Source organism: Manduca sexta, chromosome 27 (genome assembly GCF_014839805.1).
Source record: "Manduca sexta isolate Smith_Timp_Sample1 chromosome 27, JHU_Msex_v1.0, whole genome shotgun sequence".
Classification (NCBI taxonomy): Eukaryota; Metazoa; Arthropoda; class Insecta; order Lepidoptera; family Sphingidae; genus Manduca; species Manduca sexta.
The window spans coordinates 15,774,975-15,795,035 of record NC_051141.1 but is presented as its reverse complement, the minus strand read 5'-3'; the positions used below and the strand labels follow the sequence as shown (position 1 = coordinate 15,795,035).

General features: G+C 35.8%; 1 protein-coding gene across 7 annotated transcripts in view; it reads left to right on the top strand.

The window, feature by feature from the left end:
• The window catches only part of LOC115439919 (disco-interacting protein 2), a 167,116-nt gene that overhangs the window by 107,116 nt on the left and 39,939 nt on the right, over nt 1-20,061 (top strand). For 3 of the 7 annotated variants that reach the window (XM_030163998.2, XM_030163995.2, XM_037444064.1), the window contains exon 3: nt 8,966-9,046. The exons of the other annotated variants lie outside the window; for them this stretch is intronic. In XM_030163998.2, coding sequence (XP_030019858.1) covers nt 8,966-9,046 — 81 coding nt within the window. The remainder of the gene's footprint in view (nt 1-8,965; nt 9,047-20,061) is intronic. 7 annotated transcript variants of the gene reach the window in all.

The window sequence follows — 20,061 nt, the reverse complement described above, 5'->3', positions numbered from 1 at the left end:
AGATTTATTCACTTCTCCTTATAAGGTTGTGCCAAACGTTTTGTGGTCTGTCCGTAACTATTGCATATTTAACCGACACCAGACCCTAATCGTGCGGCCGATCTATTTCGTAAAACTGTGGCTTTTAATAGATAACATTTGATTTGCTAAATACGCGTTATTAAATTGAAATTATTATCATATCAGGTTATTATCCACAGTGGAATATATCAGTATTTTCCCAAAACTTAAGTAGCCAGATAATGATAAAGAACACATCTGTAGAATATAGAAATCAAAATATAAGTACAACAATCTGCGAAGTCAACATTTTTGTATGGTATGAAAGTTATTTTATGTCGTCATTTTTTTTTGCCAGGATCTAACCCGTGATGTCGTAAAACATAGACGAATCATTTTTAATTGAACTACGAGGAAAATGAATCGCGTACAATATCGTTTTGCAGGATGTGTATACCTGTTTTAACCGTATCCTACACTCTTAAAGAGATTTGTAAATAATCTACGGTGACGCTACAATGCTGTAGCGGATAAGCCTTGTTCGATCACTGAGAATGAATGATATCGATAGCGTAATCCATAATAGAACGGGAATTAATCCTGACGTGTAGTTTAAGGTAAATAGTTTGGTAATGTTTTGTGGTAACCACGTGAGGGTTTCGGCAGCTAATGGGCTGCGGTCGTACCAAATGGGATGACAGTTGAATTGTGAATCTCATTAGACTTCCACACATCAAACTGACATTTCAGATTGATCTAGTAATAGTCGGATACGCTAAACGTCGTAATATAGGAGTGTTTATCAGATTAAAATTATATCGCGCCTCACTTATTGAGACTAAGTGAGGCTATTTTACCTTTAAAATTGTGTATAAATATTGTTAAATTGCAAGCAAGATATTTCACGCTTACTTGGCCAGTCATTTCATAAATTCACTATCAAAATTTTTATTTTATATATTTCATGAACACTCATAACAGTGTTATATTAATTAAAGTAATTCGTAACACAAATTGACGTCCACTTGGGTTACACACAAACACCGAAACTAACCAGCGTAATTAATTTCAAAGGCTACATTAAATCAATCAAAACTGGTGGAGGTAATATTTGATAGAACAGTTTAATTTCCACATTAAATTCGCTGTTCGCCGCATGAAATTTAGCCTGACACTTGGACATTTTAGGAATTTGTAATGAATATTACATTCTATTGTTCCAAGGTGGTACTTTGTATTTCTTAGTTCGCGATGGCGTTGTTAGTATGCATTGGTATGTGAGGCGATTAGGGTCAGTAGAGTCACCCGATGTGACTGTTCGCCTTTCAGACCTGTAAGCAACGGCTTTATGCAATTTTCTTACATCTGTTTTCGATTTCCAAGTCGCACTTTATCTAAAATTTTCGGACACGTTGTACCCAGTAAAGACCTCGGAGAGGATTTAGACATGCTTGGAAGTAAAAAAAGTGTGTTGCTTAATTTCACGTCGGGAGTGCTTAAACAACTGGTAGAAGAAGACTGATATTTAAAAGTATTTTGAATTTACTATTATTAAGAATAAATTATAATTTATATAATATAATTGATTTCAATTGTGTAGTATACTACGAACATATTTTCGCATCTGATAAATTTAATGCCCGAAATCAGAATATTAATACTTTACGAAAACTGAAAGATCGTAATAGAAATAACTGGTACGCGCCTTGAGTAAATTTGGTTTATATTATTTTCCATTCAGCAGTAATCCAACGTTTCATGTGGGGTTTGATTTTTATTAATAAATAAGTCTCTTCATGATTTTCGAACGTCTGGCGCACACTATCCGATTTTAAATAGTGGAAAACACATGATTAGTGGTTTTTCCAGCCACAACCTCGCTTTACCACTGCGACATTTCTATCTTTAGCTTAACTCGGTAGTGCACTCACATTGGAAATTAATTTCACTTAAGGTCTCAGCAGTGTTTCGAAGCGTAGATCCCTATTCCTGGCGCGGTTTGTTAATTTAATTGTGAGTTCACTGCTATACAACTTGCAGGAATACCTCAAGTCAATGTTCATATGTGAATTTCACGCATACTGTGTTTACAGTATACCAGAGCTTCAAAGTTTAGTGCTGCGATATTCCATTAGAGTTGGTCGGTGCAGATTTTAAACCGTCGTTTGAGGGACAAAATTAATGTTTTGAAAGAATGTTGATATAAATAATTGTGCTGTTTTTAGCCAGCTCTGCGGCATAGTTTGATGATAGGCGTTCTTTATGCGCAATTTGACTATTACCTATATTCAAGGACAACCAACGCGCGCTTAATCTGTTACTTCATAAAGTAATTTATGTATAACCGTAAAATTTACAAACGAATAGTAATACCGCTATACATGTATATACTGCCATAAAGACTCCACTAATATTTGATTTTTGTTTATCTATGTAAGACACATTTATCTACCCTAGGAGACTCCGAGGTGTCCTCAAAGGCACATTGAGAAAATGAAAACTTTGGCCCAAATTTGACCCTTATTAATTTTCGTCCGAACTAAGGTGAATAACATGCATACAGTTAGAAGGTCATTCACACTTTCGTGCGTGTCTATCGAAATGAATTGTTTGCTTTTCGGTGACCTTTAAGACGGGTCGATTTCGATGAGTTGATCTAGCATTCCAGTACAGCTTTTGTTGGCGATTCTTAGTTGCGTAGGGATAGCCTTTACTATAGGCACTAAATAGCGTTGCTTATAATTTAATTTGTAGATTTATCTTAGCGTTATGTAGTTTAATCTGCTGCTTCAGGGTCACGATAGAGCCATACATTACAATTACGATCTACTGAGCGATCTGCAAGTCACGTAATATATTTTTTAAGAATATGCAACATTGACATTCATACTCTTTGTACTATGATAACTGACAATCTTTAACATTTTAATTTAAAAAAAATTTTACCACGTTAAAATTTTGAACGTTATTAACTCAACGGAATGATTTTTTTTATATTGTGTTTAAATCTTACCGTTTTTCGCTTCGTTATCCGAATTAATACTTTTATTTCATTATTAAGTGGTCCCCGCGGTATCGCCCGCGTGTAAAGCCTTTCCCGCTACTAAAATCCCTAAATCACTGTAGTAATCCATAGTGCCTTTTGAGTTTGACAAACCCAGCTTAATTTATATAAAAAGAAAATGTTTCCTACGTGAGGAAATTACTGAGATAAAAATTAACCTAATTACTAGAATAGGACAATATATATAATCCCTGTGCCAAATTCCAATTTCATCCGTTTTGCTCGTTTCTGAACGTACTTCTAACAAATTTCTAAACATCCAGACGTTTTCAAAAACTTCCGCATTAACGTATTAGAGGTAGATTAGATTAGATTCTTGTGTACCACGTCTTCGCTTAGCTTTCAGTTTAAAATTAATATTATATGTAAGGAGAAAATTCGAACGCAAATAGTCTGAAACTTTTTCTCTTGCGTAATATAAAATCTTGTGAAATTAGACGGCGCATTGGCGGTGCCCGAGCACTCATCTTCGCGCAAGAATTTAATTTTTAACGTAATATAAGGTTAAAATACTGTTTGTGATTATTTCACTCTTATTTCCATTTATTATATGTCATATATTTTGTTTTCACTATTGAATGCCTGTAAAAAATTTGGAATCATATTCAAATAGAAACATAAATGAATTACAACATTATAAAGCAACATGGATTCTGATAAAACATTATATCTACTAAATTATATATAAGCCCATACAACTATGAAATAATTGAGCAGTATAACTTAAACAGCTAAAGAACTAAACTTCCATGGCATTTGTACTAGCAATACGATTATAGTAAACAGGATTTGTGAGAAAATACAATGCCATTGACCTCTTCACTAAGCACAGCGTTAGAGGTTTGCATTTTTATTGAATAAATGAAATTGAGTCCTGGAGATCCCCCAAATTCGTTTTACGTAAATCAGGCGCTTGCGAGCAAGTCGTATTTAGGTTATCAGAACGGGACATGTAGGTACAATTAAGTTTTTGTATACAATAAACATAAAGGTTTATTATAGTTTTCTATTTTTTTTAAATTAGTGCTCATATTATAGCTCATTTAACATTAATAATAATCAAATTCCAGTAGTGAAACAATTGTAACAGAAACAATCCGAACCTTTATTTCCACACTCCGGTTCGCAGCGCTAATTTCTTAATGTTATAAATTACAACAGATATAGGACATACACAGTAGAAAATAAAATAATATTGATACATTTATTTTTTAAATATTACAGTTTTATTAACCGACTTAAAAAAAACGGAGGGGTAAAAAATTCGACGTTATATTTTTGTTTGTCATTAGTCACCGGGTCCAAAATTGGTACCCAGTACCTACCTATACCTGTTAAATTATTTTTTGCTATTTAGCAGTTTTTGAAGGTGGTTTAAATTTTTTGGTAAAAATAAAAATTAAAATTAAAATCATAAATATTTGTTGTATCACATCAAATAACTAATGTTTTCACTGTAACAGATATTTTATTTGTCTAAACAAATAAACAGTTCAAACTTTTTTCTGCATACAGAACGTGCAAATGTTGACCGATCTTCAATAGAAACAGCGAGTCACGCTCCGTCACGCTAGTGTGCCACGTGACAGCAATATCGCTATTCCCAATGAACAACACCCATTTGGCTATAGTCAATAGATCTGACAGGACAATCGTGGCTGGCGTTAAACACATCTGCATCTGCGAAGTAACTTGACAAACATTTTGTACGACTCATTGAAGGGTTTCCTAAGATGGTTTCTTGAAAAATTATGAGTTGTTGGTTATAAGGGCGTTTACGAATAATCCAGGAGGCTTATCTTTCTATAACCCGCGTTGTTAAAAAAATTGCGTCTTATAAAAAAATGTATTCAGATTTAATGAAAATTTATTGTAGACACTGATTAACTTTTAGTAATGAGTTAACAACTTTAATTCAGTCAGATTTTAAAAAAGCAATTAACTACAGTGTAAGTTGGTCTCCACACTATGTATTTAATACAAATAAGTCTAATATTAATTTATAACAATATTTTATTTGTAGAACGGTACTTGATAAATATTAATTTAAATAGATTAAATCAGAAATTTATATAGGTAATGCGAAATAAAATACGTCTTGTCGATAGAAGACATAACAGACCAGAGTGTCAGTACATTTATTTTTTATAATAGTTTCATTACATATAATTCTACTAATCTATGATCTAACAGTACTTACTTAAACAATAGTCTTTAATAATTATCGGTACTTGAATAAGTCAGAATTGAGTTTTAGTGGTAATTAGACAACACAAACTTAAATTCCACCATGAGAGGCACATAGCTAAGTCGGCTGCTGTCTGGCACGATGTAAACCGATACCCGGTCTATGTCTTTGTTACTTCTTGCCCGAAGGCATAGCAATGCGCTATACAATTAGCTTAAATGCTGTTACCAATTAGACGTATCGCGTCTTCACAAGAGCATTGTTTGTTGCAGCAGCGGTATTTGTTGCTATCTAGTTACAGATAAGTGTCAGTTTGGTGAAATAGAAAACAGAACTCTAATAGATGTAAAAACTTTATTATAAATATATACATATTATATCTACAATCCCATATGTTTTCTAGACATGTGTTTTTGCAAGAATATTTTCTTGGCGAACACTTTGGAACAATGAGGACATTTAGCTTTGTCGTCGGTGTGTTTATACAGTATGTGGCTCTGCAATGCGGTCGTCGAGTTGAACGCCTTGTCGCACCAGAGGCAAGTCATCTCTCCTCCTACATGGGCGGTAGCCATGTGATTTGACAGCTTGCGAGGAGTCGTAAATGAGCGCTTGCAATGCCCGCATCTATGAGAATCACTGTCCGGGTGTTTATACTTAATGTGATTGCGAAGAGCCAGATCGGAATTGAAGATTTTCCCGCAAGCGGAACACGGTGTGTCCACATTACTACACCATTCATGATGCGCGCGCAACAACTCTGCCGTCTCGAATGTCTTGTAACAAGCCTTGCAGCGGTGACTATACTGGTGCATGTACTTAACGTGCTTCTTCAGGCTCAGGAGGGAGGGATAAGTTTTGTCGCAAGAGTTACAATGCCCTTCTAACTCATCGTCGGGGTGCTTGAACAGGCAGTGGGCGCGCAGTGTATTGCTCGTTTTGTAGATCTTGCCGCAAACGGTGCACACGTGCCCCATCTCGCCAACGTTTTCAGACAATATATCGTGAAGCACCGCGGTGGAGTTCTTCAGGTGTTCGTCGATGATATCTGAGTCGAGTCTCACCACGTCCACTTCGATTTCAGCTGATTTAAAGGCTTCCATTGCGCTGAGGAAAAATATTTTTTTTCAATCGACATATACTATATTATTAAACGTCAAATGAGCGTACAAAAATAAAATGTCATTTTTTTATTGCCAGTGTTTACGTATAGAAATAGGTTGAGTATGCGTTTGTGTGTATAATTTAGTATGAGTATATTGTGTTATGATGATTCACGTAAAGTTACGTAAGGCGGTCAAGTGCGAAGATGACATGCTGCTCGTTGCCTCCTTTTGACTTGATATGACGATCATAATTTAAACACCAACGTGTCTAAGAAATTAATATATTTATTTGGATTTTTTTTTAAAACAGCCTCAATACTCCCGTCTTGAGTGATATCTTGTAAAATCATACTTATGTAACTAACAGACAAACGTTTAATTGATATAAGTTAAATACTGATAAACAATGCAAACATATTTAAACTGCGTCAAAATGTAATACGATAAAAGTTAATTTGTAACTTTCCTCAATGCCGACATCAAATGTTTCGAAACACGTTTTTGAAAACTTTATCTTTGATAATATTCTGCTGAATTTGTGTGTAGTCGAATTTTGTGTCGACCGATGCAACGAGACAGTATTATTGTTCACGTTATATCAGTTTATTAAACAGTTTAATTTTCAACTAGTTTACATCGTTTACAACAGACCGTTTATTAAATTTATATGTGAATTGTTAACTAATTTATACGTCGCTCATTCCTGGCTAATTTAAAATAATATGTATAAATCTTTTACATACATACATACATACATAACATCACGCATTTTATCCCCAAAGGGGTATGCAGAGGCGCAACTAGGACACCCACTTTTCGCCAAGTATGTTCCGTCCCATGATGTGATAGGGAGCGAGCCTATCGCCATATCGGGCACAAATTCCAGACTCCGGGCTGATACTGAGCAGAAAAACCCAAATATCACTTTGCCCGACCCGGGATTCGAACCCAGGACCTCAGAGCGCTATTGTACCGGACATGCAATACAACTACGCCACCGAGGCAGTCAAATCTTTTAGTTTAAAGAAATGTATTTCGCATTGGGGCCCTTGAGTTTGTCCCTTTGGCCCGTTACAACATTCAATGTGGACCTTTAAGATTTGAGCTCCATTATGATTCACGCGCTGACGTGTTACTGTAATTGTTCGTGATCTTACGAACACGCGACTCTCAGATTAACTGAATCATGTTATAAATTTATATTTAGCCTTTTTACTTTTTTTATCCAATGTTTTTGATAGAGTTATTACTCAAAATATAGTTATTACTAAAAGCTAAATTAAATTGTTTCAAATTTTAAATTTCATCTCTCAGTGGATCACATAAATAGAGATTTTAAAGTAGTGTTTGGTTTACCGTAAATTATTCTTGAAACTTATTTTTTCAATAAACACAGTTGTCGGTTCAAGGAGACAAGTTAAAATACCATTTGAGAAAATTCCCTGCTTTAATAACTACCATAATGGCAAGGTTATACCAGTGGTTATATGCTCCGTGTACGCTTTAGTTCAACTTCTAATTTATATCTTGCTATAGTTCTATGATCATTAAGTTGGTTAACCCCATATTAAACAGACACGAGGGCTGAACACTGTTTATTTACTTATTCAGAAAGTTACATTTTATGAAGTCACATGTAGGCATTAATTAGTTAAGCCGGCATAAGTATCGATATTGTATGTTTTTCCTAGATCTCCCTTAGTGGTTTTAATTTTAATTGATGCTAAAGAAATGTTAGGCTGCATTGGAGGACTATACGTTTAGAATGTTGTGTTCAATAATCGATAGCTGTAGGCTCATTAAAAGCGCTTTTTCATGTAATATTAGTATATGTACTAAATACCACTTTGCCTATTGCCACAAAGCGGTGCTATCTTCAATTTGAAGGGAAGATCAAGTAATGTTTTTTTTTAGATCTTTTTCGTAATTTTATTGGGCGGTCCTTTATTTAACGTCGCTGCAAAAAGTGTTAATCCATTCTATGTTTTATAAAATAATTTATATTTAGGTATAAGAAGTACACTTATACATATATAATTTAACAATTTACTTGTAACGTTGCGCGCCGGTCGTTAAAATGTGGTTGTATGTGTCCTGAGTAACTAAAGTATTTACTGTATCGCTAATTGATATGTTTACTTAATTATACATTGTTATTAGTTTCACTAAATGTTTTATGTCGCTACAAACAAGTATCAACAACGAGATTAACAACAAAAAAAAAACAAACAACTTTAAACGCCATTTTTTGCCATTTGTAAACGACTTATTATCGTATACCTTAATTTACTCGTGTGTACTTGTAAACATAAATGGTGATTAAAATTGATAATGACTTTGGAATCGTATATAAAATATGCTATTTCGAAACTGTTCGTCGTACCTTCAACATGCATAATACTTTGCGCCGTTTATTTTTTGCTGAACCATAGAGTTGTTGTATAACTTCACTGCGTGAGTGTTGCAATAGGCAAATAATTACTTATTTAGTGTTTATACGCGATTCCAAATTCAGAATATCCTCGGTTCCATATTCGTGGCGGTTGTGTTGCGCGTGTGTGCGTGTTTGGTGTGTACGTGTGGTTCTTTATCGGTATCGGATCGCAGTGAGATCGGGAGCGGAGCTCCGCTCGCCGCCTGGCAGGACCAACAGGCGGCTCACGCGGAACGAGAGTCGCTACCACTCGGGTGAGTCATACATTATAAAGAACCTTACGCCTCTGTCTGTAGACGCGCCGTCGGCCATTGGTGTGATGTCATCGTGTGTACTTGTTCGTTTTTTTTATCGGGTTGGCTCAGGGCTCATGGAACCGCTGCATTCGGTCTCGTTTCATTTCTCTTCTTCTATATAATATGTATTTGAATATAGATAAGTTGTAAGTATGTAAGTGTATTGATGCTTTCTTGATTGCATTCGCTGATGAAGTCATAAAATATGTATAGTAGTTATAGGTTAATTCGAATTGCTCAGCATGTGGTAGAAATGATAGTGGGCCGATGGCTGGTGGCGGGGCGGATGCCGGTGCCAGCGTGCTTAGTGAAATTGGCATCTAAATAGCCTTGAGAGCACATCGCGCAACCGGTGCGACGGGTCCGCGCTCCACACGCTGCTTTCTATTTATATATTGATTTTGCAAAATCGCCATCGAAGATGTTTCCTTGAGACTTGATGTGTGTTTGATGTACACGTTTATTTGCTGATTATTTGATATCATTTCGTTTTGTCTTTTACGCAGAGGCTAACGAAATAAAGTGACGTAGTTATTATTATTATGTAACAAAAGGGTACAGAACAAAATCATTATTAACAATACTTGCGTAACATAACGTTTACACTAGCTGTCTTCCTTAAATCTATCCCTAATTGAAATTAAAGTAGGTACGGAATTTTATATGTGTTATTGTAGTAAACATAAAATAATTCAACAATTACGACGTATTTTACCTAAAACTTGGAACAGTATTAGAAAACCTTGTATTTAACTATTTGCATAATGAGTGATAATATCACACAAACCTTTATGTCGGAAACTATGTAGAGTTACCGATTCTATTTTATTACAAACAGGTACATAAGGGCTGCCATATCTTAGAATTGGTTACCAACACTCAAATCATGATGACCAAAACAAATTTTAACCAGATTTAGAAGTTATCACTGTTTGAATTCTTTGTAATTTAAAATGACTTGTGTATAAAACAAAACACTTTGAGAATGTTTATTGATATATCACGGTATTTCCATAAAGCAGTACAGAAACAATATTCCTAGACACGGTACAAGCGGAAGATCTTGTACATTAATTTCTCACGCGTATCTGGAGCGGGATTCGTTAAACACCGCAGGGGCATCTGTGGTGCATGTGCTATGCTGTATTAAAGCTCTGCTATTCGATTACGTTTGAAGGATGAGTTACGTCTCATCGGCATTTTTGGGATACAGTGATATGATGTTGGCATTTGATATGTTCTACATACATCTGTAGTTTCACGTTGGATGTACACAAGGCAATATCAAACAGTTGTTGAATACATTGTAAAATTATTGAGACCATTCTACGAAAACATTGTGTCTTGAAGACGTAAGAAGAAACTCGGATGACACCGTTTTTTTTTTGCACATGGGCATCACCATCCCATGATGATGAGAACCACCTCTGTCTATAAAATGCCATACTGCCGTCCTGTGCGCAAAAGCGGTATGTTAGGGTACCTTATTTAGAGATAATCGAAGTTTTATAGTTTTGTATGTAAAACAGATAGAGAAACTCTTTTACGGATTTTTTTTAACAAGCTCTATACAAGATACCGTTATTTAGGTGTTCTATTGATGAGTATTTCTTTAAGCTAACTGACGACATAAAAATCGAGATTTAGATTTATTTTGAGATAACGATTTTGAGGCTGGCACGGCAGCATAGTTACCTACCGCGAAATACCTAACCAATCACAAATATTTAATATAAAAAACAATAAGATTTACCGACCTTACGAACTGAGCCTTATACGTTTATGTCTCTATAAATTCATTCTAGAATTAAATTTATCTACGCATAACTACTCTGGTTGTATTTGAGTTGTGATTGTGATAGCAAGCAGCCACTGGCCCGTCGGTTACGCAAATATTTCTGCACGTTGATACAAAACAGGCGAGAACTGGTAGGAATTCCGCGCCGCTCCAAATGCAATTCGAACCAAGGGCGCGAGTCCTTCGTTGGTGTTATGACGGTGTGTTTGTTAGACGAGACGGACCTTTTTATGGCAACAATAATAAGTGGTAACCACCTGTTGCGACAAGATAGTCTGCCTTTTATCAGCATAGTCAGCCCTTTCCATTTTGGAGTCGGCGCAAAACATTTTCCAAGTTGTCACAAATAATTTCGCTTAGTTTTGCACGACCTCCACTATTTCCGATGGGTTTTGACATAAGATAACATATAACATCGGTGAAATTATGGATTTCGCTTTATTGAGAAACACGAGTACATAGGCGCATAATATAATTTGCACAAACGTTTGATACGAAACAGCAAAGCTATTACATCACATTGCTCTTTAAGACAAAGAAGACAGCGGTGCCACAATTAAGCGGTCCATTCAAGCCGTGTCTATAAAGGACCTACCACGTCCACTAACGGTATTGAATCTTGATGATAACTATTCCCGGTTAATAGCTTTACGACCTAAATGTATTATATTCTGGTTCGCACCGTGAAGATTGAAGCTTGATTGATATTCGGTGTCTTGATGACACGCTGGTGCTCGTCAAAGCTGTTTGGTGACTTTAGCGTTAATAAATATGCAACGTTTTTGAGAGTAACTTTTGCTTATAAAACTTAAAAAGTCTATACCTAGCTGCCGATGCACCGATGAGTTTATTTATTCCTCTTATATTGTAGACGCGCGTGGGCTGCTGTGGTTTATAACATCAGTATTAGCACCGAACTTACTCCATATAAAAAAAAAAACAACTCTTGTCTGTGGTTATGATAACTTTTTATATGCGTCGTATTTCGAACATATTAATATCGGGCTTTAGTACAGTACAGTAGTAGTTTAGTACAATACAGTACATTCTCTCAGTATTCTTTTAGGCTTATCACAGAAAGATGCACGTCTTTTGCGCAAAGGATTAATGATATATTAGAGTGTTCATATGCTAATACAGTGAGGGTAATTGAACGTAGGCGGTCCTGGAGGCAGCTCATTGAAGCCACTGACGGTTGTTTTAGGCTGAGGAAAACTCTCATTGAAATTCTATCGGTTCATTTGCATTCTTTTACATTGATAATGAGACGGTAATAATGACTATAAACACGATATAAGTATGGGCAGCATAGGACTTGTAGACATAAGGCGTTTATTATTATCCAGAGGTATATAATAAATATGTGCAATAATATGCGGCCTGGAGCGGTGCTACGATTTTTCTAAAATAGTTCTTGACGTCCATCAAATCGAAGCCGATCCAAATGTAATCCAACAGTAGCATCGATAAAAGTGTATATATATTCAACTAGCTTTTATTCGTGGCTTTGCCCAAGTGAAAATGCTTTTCCGGAATAAAAAGTAGCCTATGTATTGCCATTCCAGAATTTAATCTTTGCCAAATTTCGTCTTGACCTTTTCAGCCTTCCGGGAGTAATATCCATCCAAACGTTCGCATCTATAAGACTAGTATGCATTGAAAGTAAATTTAAAACACAAATATTTATAATATTAATTGCTTTTAGATATTTTTTGAAACAAAAGAGACGTATATATTTTTAATAGTTTACATCCGTATTCGAGATCAACCAGTTTTTATTTGAATCAATAATTGTCATGAAAGCATCCTTTAAACTATTATATACAAACTGTATTCAATCACCGCGCTCCAATACGTTACGTATCTGCAGATAACAATAGAGGATGCAAACTAATATTCAAACTCGAATATTCGAGGAATCTATGGGACACAATTACTTATCCCAGGAGATTGTATCGGTGCATGACTGGTGCCTACAAAGCTTGCGAGTGCATAACGCAGCATCGATCAATTTGGAAACTGTAGACAGGCCTGCGCTCGACATCTCGGCACAGATAGTACATGAGGCGCACCTCCCGTCAACGGGCCGATTCAAAGGCTTAATAGACGTTTTAGGGTGTCTACCCATTGCCGGGTTGCGGATTTTAGCCTAACTTTGCAATGTGCAATACTTTAGAATTAAGCTAGCTTTGCTCTGTGGCCCAGCTCACCTGAAGATTCCAGAATAAGAAGTACTATATGCCACTTGGAGATAATGACTTACTTTTAGTTAAGGATTACATACAAAGCAACGTATTTATAAACTTTAGCTCTTTATAATATTATGAGAAATTATTCATAATTATTTTTAACACTTGATCAATCAAATTATTATTGTGAATGCTAGATGAGTTTTAATGTTTATATTCCTTATGAGTGCTTGTATGACTTAAATAAGCTAGCTCTAGTAATTAATAGAGGTACAAGTGCGTAGTAATTGCAGTGCAATATTTTAGTTAATTGACTTTTGCAGACTCAATAGTATTAAAGTTTTTGGAATATAAATACCTATACACAGTCAATACTGCCATTCACTGTGAAATTAATTTGGAAGTGCTTTAATGGACATGTTCATTCCAGAGTTTATTTGTATGAATGGACTCAATCATTATCACGATTTAATTCAAATTATTAAATTTCAAACGGTCGAATGTCCCATTTCGTTACACATGATTTGTATTTCACGTCAATCGTTCATTGAAATGTTAAATTTAATCAACGAATCTGTGACCGATATGAAACAATAGTTTAAAGGAAATATGTTATATTTGCAGTTATTAAAGTTTTGACGCGCGCCGTCAGAACCAGTCGCGTGGAACATCACCTTTCTATCGTAGTTTAGTTTGCAAATTGGAATTGGATGCCAGTTGTTATAAAGGGTTGCCTCACATGACGGGCTACATTTTAGACGTGCGTGGGACCTAGTGTTAGCTATTGTGGGAGTATTGAGGCACAGATTTGATATTGCTTAGGAATTTGGAATAGTAAACATGTTCCTATATGCTGCTTTCACTCATTCGTTGCTTAATGTCGCTTTAGATTTCCGCAAAGGGTTTACATTCGCTTATGGAAAGGGCTAGTAGTATTTACATCAACCTCGTTTTTAGTATGCATAACAGGTTCCGGATAAAATGCGATATTTGAAAAATAATAATAATAACCATAAAAACCTGTTTCACAACTTCTTTGTAATTCTTATCGTCACATAAATGTATAAGCCGACTAAATAGAAAAGTCATATTCTACTATAACGATTAAATAAAATTTACTTTACACTTCAAAACAGGTGAAATTAGCATATTAAACGTAACAAGAAATGTTAATAAGAGATTTAACTGTTTTTGTATTCCAAATATCGATAAATCATCATGCAGTACTTGTAGTTTTATCGTTGACCATACAAGGAAAAAAAATAACAACCAAGTGTCGTAAAGTTTCATCCACGTCTTCGGGAAACAAGACAGCTTCGTCTCTATTACGCACTGTTCGGAAAAAGATGATTCCCAGCACAGTAATAAAAAAAAAAAAACAAAAAACCTATACTTTGTGTATGTGTTATATTCAAAATTCAATTTGGCTCAACCCTGTTCATCCTACCGGCCGAATACTTTCACACACCATACTAGATTGGCTTTCATTGACGGGAGAATTCGACGGGCAATTGTTTACGCGTGACCGTTATTGTTAGTTAAACGATTATGAATAAACAGGGATCGACATGCGGTCACAATGATTTATTTTGTTGATTGTAGTGCCGCGCGTTATGGATTCCCATGCAGGTAATGTAACTAAACCTGTTACTTAATGTTTCCGAGGTTGCCATGAAACTGTAAATTTAGTTAAGCGCCGTGTCTCAGATGCGGTCCCACAATGATACATAGTTGTGATCCATAATTATTTCTTACTGATCTAAGTGTAGAAAGGGGAGGCCAACTAAGTATTTCTTGATGCTCTGTGACATAGGACGGGTATTACAACATATAGTCACCACGATGTGTGGTTGTTCAGTTCTTATTTCATTTGGAAATTCCTGTCAAGTATAACAAGATATTTTATCGAACTTTGTGAAACTAACTGTTTCAAACTGATGAACTCACTGCTAAACTCTTCATATTGTACGAAAATCAATAATACAGCGTTGCCCAGTCGATAAGTGGCCAAAGTTGGTTCGCGGTCACTTAAACTGGTTGGTGCAGAACAATTTTAGTTTAATTTGCAGTATTCCGAACCAGAAAGCGGTAGTTAAGTACTTGTAAACCGAAATTGGCTAGTCGATGATTAACTATAACCGTTTAATGAGCATCGTAACTCTGGAACATGTTTGTAATACTTCACATAACAGTGATTATTATATTCTATATGGAGTAAATGATATGAACAAGAGCCATTAACAACAATATTTCATTTGAGATATTTGTAAACGGGCTGCGATCAGCCGCACCACGCGTAATTAAAATGCACTTATTTTGTCAATTATTGTTAATTATGTTTCGGAATCGTTTTGTTAGTGTGATGTCATTTTGGCGTCGCATTGCTAGCGGCTGGATTATTGGTACTGTTTGTAACGTTCACTAGTAATAATCGCTATATAAACGAAAATTAAAACGTGATAGTAACACTCTAAGGTGAATTAATTTTCAGAATTAAGTATATTTACAGCGGCATGCGAAGGCTATTTCCTGAACATGTATACTTCTTTCAAAATAATATAATTATTTGATATATCTAAACAATTCGCGTTCTTCGTTTATCATATATTTTTATTTAATTTTTGTAAAGTAACTCAGGATAGGATCAAAAGAAATTTGTTTATAATTTCCAGAGGTAGTCTGGTCTCTAACTTACGGTTCATGGTAAATATGCTGCCTCGAGTCATTACCCGCCGAGAATAACTAATTTAATGTCCCCGGGATAAAGGTCACTGGTTGTTGTGTCTGCTGTAAATATCTCATCGAATTAGCCAGGAAATTATTATCGAGCTCGTTGTATAGAAAAATCACTGACAATTTGCGACATTATCCAGACATTATTTGCGAAAAGTAGACGTAATGGAAAAATTATCTTTGATTTGTTGATCTGTTACAATCTTCGCGTCATTATGATAAATAATTTACCCGCTGTAAACCTAACAGAAAGGCTTGAACTAAAGCTAGCGACCGGTTATAACTGACATTAATAAATGTATCGAGGAGAGTAAGGGTTCACACGAACACCCATCTTGGAGAGTGAATCATACCTGCAGCTTTAAGTTTTACAGACGACTTTTCAACTCGCTGCTGCTGTGGACGCACCGGAAAAAGTAAAAACAATTCGTACGTCAGCAACGTATTGTGGAGAAATTAAAGACATATTGCATCTCAATCAATTCATTAATTGGTGTCTCACAACCGTAATTGACAATGTATATGAACTACTACAACAGTTATCGTGAGCGATTGAATTTATTGTATCAGGATGTTCACGAGATGTGAAGGTGTTTTCAAATAGCTGTAGTCAATGAGGGCAGACCACCGACAATCACTCTGCCTATTAACCGGCTTGATGTTGAGCCGATCAGTTTTGCCAAGTGTAAACAGATTAGCTCGTCATAAATGCAAAATTTCATAAATTTAAATATTCTGAACAGTAACTTTTCGACTAGCGTATGTGTAATTGTGCTAAAACTATTCAATGCGATTAGTTTCACTAGGGAGCGGTCACGGGAGCGGATGACGTGAATGGAACGAAGGGATTTTTATTTTTCAATTTGGTTTATACTCTGTTTCATACTTTGGTGAGTAAATTTCGACGTTGCTGTCGACGTGGAAAAGGTAATTAATGATTTCTCGGCAAATATTAAAGTAAATACGTATAAAAATTTGTGTCTGTAATATTCTTTAATATATTGTCAATGTATTAAAGAATATTACAGACATATATTTTTATACGTACAAGAGAAAGTGCATAAATTAGGGCAGTTGTTGTTACTAGTTGAACACCCGACCTTTGTTTTTTACTCGACCACGGTGCGGCGTAGCAAGGATTGGCTACTCCTAATTTTGGTGTCGATTATAAATCTTTCTTTATTGATTATAAGCAATTCTATTATTCGTTTTTGAAATTCCAATAGTGATTCGTCGTCACAGAATATAATAGTCTGAGTACGTGCGCAACGCTGCATCATTAAACCGCGAGTCGGCCTTCCGACTAAAAATACCGTCCATCCAGCCATCAGGACCTTAGCAGTGCGTGTATTCAATACAGTAAACAATCTCGATCATTGTGATATTTAAAAGCCGGTTATAATTTAGGTTGCACTCTGGCTGTTAGTCATCGATATAGATATTGTGCTTCAAGAATCTACAGTGGTTGGTAAACTGCAGAAACATGCAGCGATTACCAACATGAAGAGACTTTGTTGTTGCATTTCGTACGGTACACGAGACAGTTGCAAGTCGAATAATGCACTCCTAGATATTTCCCAATTCTCGGGGTGGTTGCATTCGTCAGTGATATTACCATAAGGTAACTCCGTGCAAGATTCCTATATCGGAATGTTTCGATGTAAAACACCATTCATAAATAAACCAAAGATTTATTACCCACAATCCGCCAATCGGTTAAATGCGGACGGTCAATGCAGCATAATTGGTTTCCACAAATTCGAAGTTGCACGGCGCGATAAAACTGCGGTTGGCGCGAGCGTACCAAACGTGCAGGCTATTAGGATTTGTACAATGAGAGTTGTTTTATTAGAGAAAAAAAACGCATTGTATTACGCTGCATTGTATTATAATAACTATAGATCGGATTATTTTGCAATTAAAAAAAACCGTTATATTCACGAAAATACATAAGATATTTGAAAATTTTCATTGGAAAACATCAAAATATGCAACATCAATCAATTAAAAGTAACCCATTATTAGATTTAATAAAATGTTTCCCGATTGTAACCAATTTCTCCTCGTTACATGCTTTCTGTTCTACAAAGTGGTGACTTAAAGACTCCTCAGATAAGATACACAAAATGTCCTGCATTCATTTGTATTTCACTTGTATAATAATAATAATAATATCAGCCCTGTATTAGATACTTGCCCACTGCTGAGCACGGGCCTCCTCTACTGCTGAGAGGGATTAGGCCTTAGTCCACCACGCTGGCCTAGTGCGGATTGGTAGACTTCACACACCTTCGAAATTCCTATAGAGAACTTCTCAGATGTGCAGGTTTCCTCACGATGTTTTCCTTCACCGTTAAAGCGAACGATAAATTCACAAAGAATACACACATGATTTTTTAGAAAAGTCAGAGGTGTGTGCCCTTGGGATTTGAACCTGAGGACATTCGTCTTGGCTGTCCGTTCCACACCCAACTAGGCTATCGCCGCTTATTTACGTATTTCACTTATTTTTAATTATCTAGCGAAATGTAACATTCGCGTAATCATAAGAAATCATAATGTAAAGTAGTAATAATATGGCTTAAAATGCATAAAATCCAGTCTCCGATGATAACTGCCACAATCCGTACCTATTTGGGTTGAAATAATGCCTTTGACGTCGTCGTGAAACGTAAGACGGTCAGCGAGTTTGCTAGAAAAGGCGTTTCTTCCGTACTAGCCAAACAACCCACATATTTTATTTAGGAAACCAACAGTATAAATTTCATTGAGATTTTTTTACAACACGACTTACAAATGAAAAGGTACAATGTAATCATACAAATCAAAGGCATGTATGATACTTATAAATAATATTATTACAATATAATTGCTACATTTAAACATATATACCCACGTTTACGCCTACGTACCCAAATATATACTTACGTTAACTTGTATGAGCTTTATTCATATTAACAGTAGTATAAAAGATTTTTCCACAGCGTATAAAGCAATGTCTAAAGCGGGAGACAGACGTTCGAGTACGCGTACTTGTGATTGATTCGATGACTTTTTCGCTCTGTGCCACGTTGAGTATGTCTACTTTAAAATCGCTGAGCAAATTCGTCGGCGATTCGACTTATTTGAAATACGTAGATCGCCTCGGTCCGCACGTGTGACAATGCTGCGATACCTCTGAGCTTCTCTCGTACATATTTCTTTAGATATAATAGTTGTAAATAATTTCCAGACTTTTCATACGACGGCTTCGGTTTGGCATTCGTAAATAATTATAAAAGTTTTATAAATCTTATGTGATAAACGCTCTCTTGGTTAAAACCACTCCTTTGCCCAGACTCTCCAATTACAGAACAGTATGCGCTGGTTTGTCGCGTGTCGCCGACGTCAAGCTGAGTAAGTACGCGATCTATTAAATCCGCTAGTATAAACCTCGTACGTCTGGCACCTACTTGAGAAAAAATGGGATCTTTTGCCTTTTTATATTCACCTAATGTGTTGCTGTCAACACACTTGACGGTAATACGTATATCAATCTGAAAGTAACCGGTTTACCTTAATTTTTTGTTTGTCTATTGTTGATTAATGGTTTTCTACATGTGTGTATAAGTAATTTCTCATGACTTGTTATAAGTTTATATAACTTCTTGTAACTTGAAGTTGGTAATGTTATTAATATGAAAAATAAGGTATAGTTAATGCCAACTCGCGAAAAGGTATATCTATGCGAAGAATGCGATGCTATACCTACAATATTAAAACTAAACAAAGGTAAACCATGTTTCACGCATATAGTCCTCGTAATCACGCGGTCAATATCACTTTATAGCGAATAAAAGAAATAGCATAAGTTACAAATTAAGTTTATAAAGCGCAAAGCAACGGCTGTCAGCAGTAAAGGTCAAAATTTGTCGTGAAGGGCTTACTTTTATTGCTTTATTATATATTGTTTTAATTGAGTACCTATTCAATAATTAAATCGTGTCATTATTTTTTAAGTCATAACTCCGTTGGCATTAGACCAAGAATTTGTATATTTCAGTTGAGAATTACCACTGGTGATGATTTATTAACAAGGGTCGTTGACCCAGGTCAGTCGACCTAACAGTATTTTAAAGCTTTTGTCTAACAAACGTATGCAGGTCGAACGGAACGACACAAGAGCAGGTGTCACCGCGACCACATCGCGTAATGAGCGCGGGTACCACGCCGCGGCCCATTACGGCAATGAGTGCGAGCGCCGCACACTCAGC